This window comes from Nilaparvata lugens, chromosome 4 (genome assembly GCF_014356525.2).
Source record: "Nilaparvata lugens isolate BPH chromosome 4, ASM1435652v1, whole genome shotgun sequence".
NCBI classification, from domain to species: domain Eukaryota; kingdom Metazoa; phylum Arthropoda; class Insecta; order Hemiptera; family Delphacidae; genus Nilaparvata; species Nilaparvata lugens.
The window spans coordinates 46,947,709-46,961,139 of NC_052507.1; the positions used below are offsets into that span (position 1 = coordinate 46,947,709).

Sequence of the window (13,431 nt, forward strand, 5' to 3'; positions counted from 1 at the left end):
TCCACTAAATTTATTCTTTATTAAATTAAGAGCATATAACGGGTGATTCTCATAGACATAATCTAATGAACTCATATCATGGTGTGGAATCTGAATGTGATAACAATGGAGTTGTTGATGATGATTGAAGCAAAAACTCAGGTGATTTCCAAAATACAAGGATCATTGTTGTCAGGTTTACCTTTAAATTTATATGAAATAGAGCCATCTACCTGTAGAGCACAAAATTACGTTCAGAGGAATCTCGAATTATACATTTAAATGGTGACAATCGGAAGATATTGTAGATCAAAAACTAAAATTAAGTTTTTCTTAAAATTTTACTTATTTTTGAAAAATTGTAACTCAGTACTCATTGAAGATAGGAAGTTCCGATTAATCTCATTTTATTAGGAATTTCATAATCTAAATAAAAGGCGGGAGCAAATTGTTCTGATTCTACAGGATTTGGCGGAGATAACTTGAAACAGGAAAATGAACCGAAAATAAGAGGTTTTTGGGCCAATCTGTATGTAGCACAAGAAAATTTATGTATCCAAACAATATATTGGAAAATCAGGACTACAATAAAAAATGCAAACATGGAGATTTTGCAAACACTTAAAAACCGCCGATTCATGTAGTTGCATCACAATATTTTATACTATCGTTATTCAAATTGCATTCAATCTTCATTCTCACTAATCATTATCATACTTTGTAAAATTCGTTGAATAAATAGCAATACTGTCATTTATTGTAAATTAGTGTATAAACCAGAATATATTGTAACATACTGAGACATACAAACGGGAGGCAAAATTCGTCCAAATTGTCTTGCTACCAATAAATTGCTACTGCTCTTTAGTGATATTCACTTTAAACTGTCAGCATTAGTTGAAAGAGAACAGCATTGATGCTATTTATAAGTATGCTGATACACAGCCAATGCTCTATGATGGCATTCATCATTAACTGTCAGCATTGATTGAACGGGAACAGCATTGATATCATCGTCTGGAGTCGCCATGATGACTGTCAATTATGGAGACTCACAAACTGATGTTTTTGTTTTTCAAACATGTTACAAATTCCTTTTTGTCTATCAAGCTTTTGTTGTATGACAAAAGTTTTATAACTTATTCATCTAACAAAAGTTACATATAACCTGTTACATATAACAAAGTTACACAGTGTAAACGCTTTATGGTGTAAACTATACAAGTGAAATAGACGCACCCAATAAGAGACCATGCATTCTGGAGAAGTGCGAAATGAAATCTGCGCGTCCATTCCGCCCGTATAGTTGGGAGTTATACGAACTACCTAGTGTTTGTAGTGTTGACCTACCAACTACTCAATAATCTCTATTTTTTCTTCCTGAATATTTATTCGTCCAAGGTTGATGAGTTTCTCTTTTTGTGGATTCACTGAACCTTCAGCATTTAGCCACTACAACCTAGAACCTTTCAGATGGTACTTATTCAGGTAACTTGAAACTCTATGCTCAAAACTCACAACTAGATACGTTCAACAGCTCATAATTTAAGCTCAGATGATAAGCTTAATATTATATGATTAAGAATCAATCAAATATCCTTCCAAGACTGAATATCGATCTAATTTACCTTAGTAAAAATTGAATCTTATTCTCTTCAAATTTGAAAATCCGTTTATATTTAAATTACATTAGCTCAAGTTAGTCTTGATTGTTTCTAGTTGTATGAATATGATGTCTCACAGAACCCTCATTGCCTTTTTCCATCATTATTCCACTCTCTTCATGATTTGAAGCTTGATGCTCTTTCCTGAAATTTTATATCAGAGATCGAATTCCTGATATTTTAAATAAGCTATTACTGATATTCTGTATCAGACAATTCTTATAAGATATTCCTAATACTGTATTTCATATAACGAATATAAGTAGAATAATGCAATAGTATATTACAGTTTTGTGGGAAATTTACCATAAGGTTCGAATTTTCAAATAAGAAGGATTAAGAAGGATGGTAGGATATTACATTATCAAAACAAAGCAGTATCTATAAAATGATTTCGATATGCTAGGACTTAATCAGATAATATCTGCTGGAGGAAGCTGATGGAAAAATCAATACAAATAAAAACCCATGATTCACTAGGGGAGCATACTTCACATTTATTTATAAAAATTCAATGAAATAGTCCAATGAATTATATTAGAATTTTATATATACTGCCAAATTTTAATATTATAATATATATTGTTTGATGAAATGAAAACACATTCTCATGATTGTTTAGAATCTTATTTGATACTGTATTCCTACAATACAGAGATGTGACTAATATACCAATGAAGCATGCAAGACATCAGCAAACTGTTATGTTGTAAATACATGAAGTACATTGTTCTTAATATTATTTCAAAACAAAATGAAACAATAATCTGTTTAATGAAATTGTCGTAATAATAATATTAATATATTACCAGTTAAGGTAAACAGAATAACTGTCAGCATAATAACAATCTTATTTTAAGTGGGAGAGCGTCGTGAAGCGAATGTTTTGCGATCAATTGCAGACCTGTCGAATTCGGCTTGCATGCTTTGGTTATGCGCCAACGGTCTATGTAGGGCCGATTTTATCATTTTCTAAAAAAATCAATTTTTGTGATTGAAGGCACTTTAGATCGGACGAGATGGCCCTTTGTGTGTATTTTTGGAATGAATGGAGTATCGAAAATCAAACTGGATTTCGTATCACAATTTTTTATAACTGCAGTAATTATTAAGATTTTGAGTTGCCTTCATACTATTGCAATCCTGTATGTTGTGCATAAAATGTCCATTTTTTCATCAAGAAATTTAAACAAAAATTTTCTGGTTATTTCAGTCATTTGAGAACATACAATCGAAATTCGACAGGGTCTGCAATCATTTGGCTACATGTTTAACAAGATAAAATAACAAGAACTGGAAGTATTGTACAACAGAACACTCCCTAGACCATAATACACAGACACCAATAAAAAGCTTACAATATCAACAAATGAACGAACCATTATCAATCAATAAAACCAATAGTAATAAATATAGCCGATGCCAACCATAGTCAACCTTATTTTGACCTTTTACATTGGTTACAATGATTTGCAAAACCTTCGAGTTTTATTAAATTTGACACTGTATAATCCAAGTATTATCAAATATGTAGACACCTGAAACACATGAGCAAGCATTGATAGGATCAACTCTCAAGATTGAATACTATATGAACGTTTATTAGTATCACTCTCAATGCTTGATATTATATTGCAGAGCTTCACACTTCACATTTGTTCTTGGAAAATGATTTTTATAAAATTCCATAACAACTCCATTGATTTTTCACCATGAATATGTGTTATACAATTGGACGTTTTTATTTTTGAAACAATTTTGAATCATGAATATATAAGTATGAAATAAGTTGATGGAATAAGAACATCTTTCCACCAGAAACTTGTAGTTTTGAATGGGAAAAGTTTGTTATTAGCAAGTAGGTTTTCCTCTTAGTAGGAAAAGAGGTCGATTGAAAAATCGTATACGGAAATTTTGTTGGAAGATTATCAAAAGCTTTGTGTTATTGCAATAACTCTGAAATCTTGGTGTGATTTGAATTTATTATTCTATAAGAGTATTATTTGATAAACATTATCAGATCAGGAGTTATTTTTTTAAGACACAAGCTTGTAAAGGATTTAAAACTGTATTACGCTCTCTAATCGAGATTTCATTTGGATCAAACCGTTATGAAGTTGTGAGAATTTCTAAATGTTGTGTGAGGTTGGCATGGCTGGGGTCTGGGAGTGTTTGAGACTGCCTTAACAAATTAACTTAGGCCTGGATAAGTTTCACAACGCTAAAATTGTTTGGACCAACAGGGAACATATACTACATCTTCAACACTCAAAAATGAACTGACTATCTTAAAATACGGACTAGAAGTACGCGAAACAAAAACATCCTGTATATTTTAACATTACTAATACTGAGCTCATGGCTATAACCAGATATATATCGTATTATAATAATATTGTATTACGGTTGTGGTTAGCGAATGCAAATCATAATGGAATACATGTATATACTTCCATAACAGAAATTTAAAAAAATATGAACACAATATAATATGCTTTCCAAAACACGTGAATTTTTTTCTTCTACAGCAACTCATTAACACTAAGTAGTTAAAAATTTCTTTTTTGTCATATATAAGAAAATATAGAATTTAAGGCAGATTTTGGTTAAAAATTACACACAATTTTTTTCACTTTTTGGCTTAACGATATTTTAATAAGATAAGGCGCGAAGGTGCTTTTTTTTAATAAGCTTGTACTCTTGTGTGAACAGGGACCTTTTTTATAATTTTTTTGAACAAGGGGATTCCTAAACTTTGCCAAGACATTGATTGATCTTTGTTCTGTAAATGATAAAAATTGCTAGGAAAAAATTAAGCATAACAAGGGCGGGAGTAGTTTGTGAGTAAATAAACGTCGGATTAATCGGGAGAGAAATGAATAAAAGCAGCACCCTTTGATGATCGGAAGTAGATAACAGCGGCTCCGAAACAATGGTTTGTGTGCAAGTTGAACTGAACCTTAATTACACCTGAACGTTTGAAATTGTATACCTTATTAATATCCGAGAATGTTCTAATCGAAATGAATAGAGTAGCTGAAAACCAATTGCCAATTATATTATCATCGTTATGTTAGTTGAGTTCTGTATCGTACTGTAAAAGTTGAAACTAAAGTTAAAAGTTAGTTGCTGCGAGACTGGCGTCTCGTATGGATAAATAGATAGATTTATGAGATACAAACCACCCACTGAAACAAACATTACTTCCTTCAGCAATGCCAATGCCGTCGTGTTCGCAGGAAGCGCGCAGTGGGCGCGCACACATCGCGCGCACTCACCGCGCACGCCTCCAATTCGCTATACAACAGCCATAATTAATAAGAAATCGGTAAGACTACTGGGGCAACAATTACAATGGATAACAATGGAACAGAGGAGCTGGTGGAGACGAGACCACTAGATCGGCCAACTAAATCCGTCAACTTCAATTATTATTATTATATAAAATACAGTCATAATCAAAAGTTAAATTACGTATATAAACAAGAATGTCGCCTCGATTGGCGAATTTTGTTGTTGTTGTTGTTATTTATTGGCTGGGTGCTGAGTGGTGTGCCTGACTCAATTCATAGCAAATTCATAACCAACTTCTCGTCATCTCTACTCGTACATTCCCCAAACATCCTCTATCCCTAATAAGTTTGATACAGAACTCCATCTATCTACTATTTATAGAATCACCATCTAACAGAAACAGACATAAAACCAAATCACCATTTATTATTGAAATACTTAATATTGTTGTGCAACTCGTTACAGTTGCAACCATAATAATCATTATAATATTACTCATCACCATTACACTATTCAACAGTACTTGAACTGTAATGCATATTATAGTTTTCTCACAAGTATAATATTTACAACATCCCTGTTTCTGTAATAAAACTATAATAGATCGTACAGACATTTTCTTGTTCTATTTGAAATAATCTTTTGACGTTGTTTATCCATGAAATAAGTGGTTAATGTAAACTTGAAACCTGATTCGAAGTGTTTCAATGTTATTGGGGTCACAATGTGTAGATTGATTTCTGTATCAAAGTATGGAGACAGAGTGACTTGCCGTCGTCCTAAATGGGACTAGTTGGAAGATGGTAAGAGGTAGCCTAGTCCCTGCAATAGTGTACGGTAAGTAAAAATGTTGGATAGCTCTAGCTGCCTGCTAAAATGAAAGGCAGTGCAGTGACACATTCGAGTTGTTAACTATGAATTGAGACAAGTTCAATAACTATTTGTTTGACTGAGCTTGTGTGAGGAGAAGCACGTTATCCAACATTGGAGAATTGGTGCTCTATTTCAGATCTTCACATCTTGAAGATTTCAAGCCGATGTTGACTTTGCCAATATTTTCACAATCAACAAAATGCTGTTCACTCAGTGTTGTTCAATGTTGATCTCATGATGGTTTATAATTTTCACCAGAAAGCGACTGTTGCTGACTTTTAGAAACGTGCAGCTTTCCATTCACAAGTCACTTGACAAGTTTGTAGTTACAAATTCCAACTCAAACTGCTAACTGAAATGCAAGTGTAGTCTCACCAACGAATGAATGCACACTAGGTCATGGGCCATCTCTTCCTCACAATATCCAGCTCATCAAATTGTTTCGACGACTTTGAACATCATCGTTGAATCTATCATCTGCATGTATGTGTGTGACCTGCTACTGTTTTGCTACCATTTGAAATCATTATTGAATACGTAAGGATTTGTCAGGCACGAGACAGAGCCAAATTAATAACTATTACACGTTAATATTATCCTACATTGTTAATATATATTATCAAAGAAATTTACATAGAAACCATCATTGTGTCAACTGATACTAAGAAGAACCATGATTATTGTTGGTAGGTGATTGATACAATAGCTAACATAGTACCAGCTTTTCTTAAAAGTGAAGATAAAAATATTATCATTATTAGTATCGTAATAAATATTTTACAATATTGTTGTTGGCTCTGCCTCGGCCTTCTCCATGCTGAAATAACACCGGCGGATTGTAGTATTATTTCTGAGTTACTGTTTTAATAACAACAATAATAATATACGATTTTGACGCCGCTATCTCCGTCAAAGATGTTGATGATCTTTCTTGTTATTATTATTGTTGTCAGTTGATTAGATCTGTGTGGAGCTTTACACTAGTTTGAATGCTTTATTAAAGAAACTAAGATACCGTAATGACAGATCTGTAAACTGTTTACGCTGCTTTCCTTATAGACTGTACAAAGTACTCGGTTTCTGTTGGGTCGGACAACTATCTAATTATTATTGGCTAAACTGTGAATTAGCCTGGTGAGGGAGGTGCGGGGCAGAGGGGTTATTGAGGGGGGGAGGAGGTTCTTAGAGACTTTTGGAGCATTTTATTGCCAACGAGATGTTTGAAAGTTGGCAAAAGGCTCCTGGCTCCTGATGTTGGGCGTTACATAGCCTACTTGCGATGTGAAGGTCCCAATATTTTGTCCACTGCTTTGTTGTTACTATTTGCCTAGCACTTTCGATTGGAACCCAAGCACAAACACTTCGTAAAAGTAGTCTATATAATATCATTAAATTATTTCATCTTATTTTTTTAAATATAAACACATATTCATTTCATTTAAATATTAAATTCAATATTTTTAATCATATAACCCCTAAAGTTTACTGTACAAAATGTTCACAATTCGACACACTAATCTTAAGAGCATCCAATTTGATGTGTGAAAATATCATCGCTTTTTCTTTTTCATATTAGTATCAAGCTTCTACGTTAAAATTTTACAAAAGTGGGTTGTAATTGTAACGTTTTATTATCCATTCATCGTCGTAATAATCGTCATCAATGTTATTAGTATTACATTACTATCGGTACTTGAAATGCTGGTATCAAAATCTCTTGCATGTCGTAGGCTATATAATAGTAGTAGCAGTGTAAAACTTTTAATTTAGTACTTATATCACAACTAGTCAAGGAGGAATGCAAGTTTCTTTGTTATCCAATCCACTGCGAGTAACTTGAGATCGACTCTGGCTGCCAGACCGAACAGTCGGTCTGACAGACCGCATCAAACACACACTACAAACATATGGAAATTAGTTTACAATGATAACACACATAGAACCATCAGATGTAATAAATGAACGTTGTATTTGACTAGGAATAACTCACCACACCATAAACAAAACTTTTTACAAATTAAAAGTAAGGAGTTGTGAATATTTAAATAAATATAAATAATACGATTATAATAATAAGAAATTGCAAAATTATAATAATAATGGAAATGATAAAACAATGAAACTAGACTTTTCTAGGTGAGATCAGGTGATGAAACTAATATAAAACATAAAATTATTCTAAATAAAGTGCAGTACAAGTGACCCAAATATAATGTAACAAAAAATGTGTGGTAGTAATATATTACAATTTATTTAATTACAATGATAATTGTACAAGATTTATTTATAAGCCTGACACATTTCATTGACGTCTCTCATAGTATATTTTATCAGTGGTGTCTTCCAACGCAGCATTCTAGCTCTCAATGATGAAACAGTTCTCTTTCAATTGCTATCTTCTTAGTAAATCATCATTCCTAATAATAAAATTCTCTAATAAATACTATTCCAATATATTATTCTACTAGGGTTGATTTCGAATGAACTTCCTTCATAAAGCTCATATTGAATACCAAATTGATTGTTAAAAAGTTTATTGATTAGTTTTTCTATCCTAGTGATACGGTAGTAAACATGAATGATTGAAGTTTATGAATTGAGAGCAGTCTTGGATGATGATAATTGTGCACATCATTTACGAATAGCATTGCAGTCTTCATCTAAGAATTTACTTAAAAAAAACATTTGAAATGTCTAAGTGATATACCGTGAGAATGTGACGTAATTTGAGAAAAAATAGTTGAAAAATATTATCTAATTTAGAATGAACTAGATTTTTTTGAGAAATTATTCTGTATTATGATGAGATATTATACTGCAGGAAAGAATAATCACAAGAAAATTTAATCTACATTGAAAATTATTTGAGGATTTAGGGTTTTTGAGGAGTAGAGTGAATTATTCTTGTAATATAATTTTTTTTGTGAGTATATAATTGTGATTATTTGATGATGTAAAATCAATTTGTATAGTGATGAATGAAAATTGATGAGAATTATTTGTTATTGAGGAGAAATAAATAATAAAATGATATGATTTTGTATTTGAGAGAAATTAAGTAATGGATATCGTACTTGGAAATATGAACCGTGTGTTAAACACAATATGATTTGGTAAATTTTTGGACCGATTTTGCTGTTGGGGAAATCTCGGTTTCTACAACAAAATGTCTTCCTTGACGTTTTTTTATTTGAAATGATTGAGTTGATGATATCTCTTATAAATGTTTCGAATAAGCCCAATGTTGAAAAGTAACGAAGCGCGATTTTAGTAAAATTATTATTGTTTGAATTATATGTTATTATAGTTATATGCCGATTGAGTGGGGGGTTGAGAGAACCCTGAGATATTTGGTATTGATAGAAGTCGAAACAATAATTTTCATCTGAGCAACAAAGAACAGAGAATGGCATTATTATTTAAAAGACGAGTAAATTTTGAAAGTTACATTGATCGCAAATAACTTCATTGGGGCGAGATAGAAGTACCGTACCGCTTTCAGCGTAATTGCTTTATAAGCTTATAAAAGTTTTCGAGTTTAAAATTAGTCTACTTGTGTCTGTATTGGTTCAGTATAAAAATCGTATTCTCTAGCTCACTTATCGAACAATGAAATCTTTTGCAAGAGTAACTTCTGGAGTTAAAGACTAGAGTGAATTTTGAATGGCGGCTTCTCATTTGTTATTTTAATAATTGGAGTCCCTTATGAGCATGTTCAGTTTAATCTGTCATCACTGAGGCTGTATTAAGGAACGTTGAATCCTCTCATTTCATCAGTAAAATAATCGTGCAGTGAAACATTTATCTAGTCTCAACTCAATGAACTGGCATATGTGGCTGCGATCGCACTCCACGTGTGTCTGTACTATTGATTTGCTTTGAATGGATCCTGGGGGTGGACAGGGTGGGGCCCTAGGGGTGGGGCGGTGGTTGGGGAGATCTCCTCTTCTCTGTTGGTTGGAGTTGGAGTACGTCTCGCCAATGTTTGGCTAACTCGCGCGCGTAAGTCGGCCAATCCTTGGTTACGGTTCATTGTCTGTGTCTATTGTCTTGCAAATAAAGAGTGGATAGCAAGTTCCTCCATTGCCTTCCAAAGAATACGCATAATAAACTCTTCTAATTAATATTTATGCAGCTGACCAAACGTTCGGATAATCGGATCATAGATTGAGCACTATGATTTACTGTTATCTGTATTCTACTGTATTGTATAAAAAATAATACTATTGCTATGTAAGTAGCGGGGTTATACTTGTGCATCCGTTAGCGATAGTCATTTACAAACTATTACTCCACTAGACAAAGTAATGTTTATTGTAAGATGACCATCCCCTCTGTCGGGTGTCCGCTTTATGAAAGCGATTCCAGCTCGACATCGGAGGGAAAAACGTACAAACTAAAAAAATATGTATATCTGTTCTATTTTTCAATTTAATCAGTTGCATATATTTTATTCATATTAATAATATTATCACCGGTGCAAGAGTACATATATTGTGCTATTCTTGTGCAGAACGATTCTGTGATGCGTTCACGTTTGTTGACTGACACACCACACATTCAATCATCGATATTATAATGCGGTTCGTCTTTCGTAATCGCTCAGGTGGTAATTTTGAGAACTCTGAATGTTTTGCACAACAACAATTTTGATATTTCAATACCTTGCCGAGTGGCGACGATCGTAACGGATCTAGACACCATTGCACTTGCCGGCTGTAGATTTGATTCGAATGGTGTTTAAATCCGTTATCGCGATCGTCCTCATGATTTTGCTTTGTTGATAATATCAAACCAAAAATTGATAATTTTGAGGACATTTTTAACGGGGTTCCCATTAAAATTTGATACGCGACATTTGAAAAACAAAAAATATTTTCACTTATAAAATAAAAAACTCGATAGTTTCATAGCAATAATAAGGTTTGGATTATTAATGATACATAACATTAGAAGCATTGTTCTGTATCATTATGTGCAAACACGAGTGATGATGATGATGATGTTGAGGGATTTTCCATGTTTGTAGAGGCCTCTTGTTGCATCAAACATTTAAAACCCTAATCAGTGTTGCAGATTGTTGCCTTGTTATTGGGAGGAAACTATACCTACAGATATTGATCGAAAGTTTGATGTGTAACAAGCAATGAGCTGGAATTTTCATAGAGTATCATTCATATCTATTGCTTTTTTACAATATTATTTTGATCAAATACTTGGTTATGGTGATTAACACATGATCAGTTGTGATTTTAACAAACTTAATAATGATATTAGTTATGATTAATTTTTTAATGATTGATGATGGAGAAATTATATTGATAGTTTTAATAATGTGATTTATATGATAGATTAATAAGTTTTAATTACTCACTATAATATGCAATTGAATGCAAACAAATTGAGAGTTTTTTTAAGAAGTGCAACATTTCTCCAAAACTGCTTGAAAGTGATTGATCATTAGGTTGCTGAGAATGCTGCGAGGAAGAGACACGTGACATTATTTCATGATTGGTTTATATAAACATGTGAAACCCATCATTGTTTTTCGATTAGCAGCCGCACAGGGGCACAGGGGTACAACTTATTATTATTTGTTGTTGATTTATTTACTTTTCAGGTAAACAAATAAAATACAAACAGTCTTTACTCGTTATTTTGGACTAGTGCACACATGGAGGAATATAATCACACGAATGCTGTCAACAATAACAATTTCTTTAAAATTACAATTTCTACCGCTAGAATTTAAATGATTCAAAACAATTTTTTTAAAAGTCATTGTCATTACGGGCAGATGCGAGTGATATAATTTTGTATATATTATCTCTAATTATATTTATATATATTTGATCATCGGTGTGATTATACTCCTATGAAAACACTTGTGTATAGTAATATAACTATCTAACGAACTAAACACATTAAAACAAAATTGAATATAATTTTGTCTTAAAATAATATATCATAAATCCACGTCCGCTTGATTACGCATCATGGTAACTGGCGAACAAAATAATAAATATGTCATAATATCCTAAACGTTTTTTATATAAAAGTATATAATTTTAAATCAATATATAATATTTTTTTAATCCGTATATTTAATTTACGCTAAGAAATTATGAGATTTTTGTACAAAAGGAAAGGAGCTAAACACTTGGCGGAGAGATTTCATTGGGAACTGTACAATTTTTTCGTTAAACTTCCAAAAAATAACTTTCATATTTTTTTGTAATAAAATATCTGCAAAATTTCAATAGCCAACATGACAAGTCAAGCCAAATAATTGTAGTATATAATTTTCTTATTTGAAATAACTCTGATAAATAATTTAATAGGAAAAAGTTATTTATAATTTTTTACAACCTTAGGTAAAAGTCTATTTGATAGACATCTAAACTAGATTCCAAATCTCAATGCCGTGTTATCTCTCGCCGCAAATCGAACAAAAACAATACTGTAAGTGTAATAGTATCTTGACAATAATAGTAATAATAATAATCTGTACATGAACGGGTAGTGTTCACTTGACACAGTCCGGTAGTGCGGGTGCGGTAGGCGACCTACGCATAATACACACACTCACATTCATAAATCATTCACACAACATAGTAACATTGACTCTCTCACGCTCAGAATGCCGGGTACCGCATGACTGTGGCCGGTGAGTTGCGCAGTAGCTGCAGCTGTCACTAAACAATAGTACAAGTCCGGTCACCGGTCACACAAAACAGTTTACAGATTAGCTCACCATCACAACAGGAACAGAAACAGGAACAAACAGTCTGAGCGTATCTTAGCTAAGAACTACTTAGCTTTCTCTCTTACTCGAGTTGCTCGAGGAAGTTGGGTGACTTGAAGTATTCGGGAACAGGGTCGTCGAGCCTCGAGATTATTTTGTAGATTGACTTCTTCCACGATTGTTCGGTGTCCTTTCCAGACTGGATCGCTTTGAAGAATTCGCGCAGTGTTTGCTCCACGACGTACCTGAAGTTTTGTGGCACCTGGGTAACGAACAAGTAGAAACGTTAAAATCTTTGAGAAATAAAAATCTTCTAGCAAGTAGTTATCGAGTAAGCATGCAAAAATCATAACACATAGCATGCTTGATAGATTTGCGGATTCCACTTTATTCCACAAGCAGTTATTAGATCCCATATAAGATGTTTTCTCTTACAAGTGATAATTTATAACAAATTATATGAAATAGTGTTTTCATCGTAGTTGAGAAGAATTTGATATGTAACATTTCAAAAGATATCATGCCACTATATTTATATTATCCTTTACTAAAGGAGCCTTCTCTAATCAATCGACTTTCCCTTCTTCATAGTTTATTCATTATACAGTAGTTCTGGACCTTACTGACTCGACTCCAGATGAATAGAAGAACATCGAATTCCAATATGTTCGATTTTGAAAAATCAGAAAACCAATTTAGACTCTTCGTACATAAGTTCCGTTTAGCAAAAGTGATCAATCGTTTGGACAGACATTCGTCTACATTTCTACGGAAATTGATCTGCATACAACAACTGTCAACAGAATTTCAAGTTTATGATGAGACCGGTAGCCTAATCGAGCTTTGAACGGAGATAGAATAGAAACGAATTGTGGG

The 13,431-nt window shown here is 32.8% G+C and overlaps 1 protein-coding gene across 14 annotated transcripts in view; it reads right to left on the reverse strand.

The window, feature by feature from the left end:
* Positions 1-2,254: 2,254 nt before the first annotated feature.
* LOC111054967 (homeobox protein prospero) overlaps positions 2,255-13,431 on the reverse strand; it is a 134,702-nt gene continuing 123,525 nt past the window's right edge. For all 14 annotated transcript variants that reach the window (XM_039427579.1, XM_039427577.1, XM_039427581.1 and 11 more), the window contains one exon: positions 2,255-12,817. In XM_039427579.1, the coding sequence (XP_039283513.1) occupies positions 12,638-12,817 (180 nt within the window). In that variant the 3' untranslated portion in view covers positions 2,255-12,637. The remainder of the gene's footprint in view (positions 12,818-13,431) is intronic.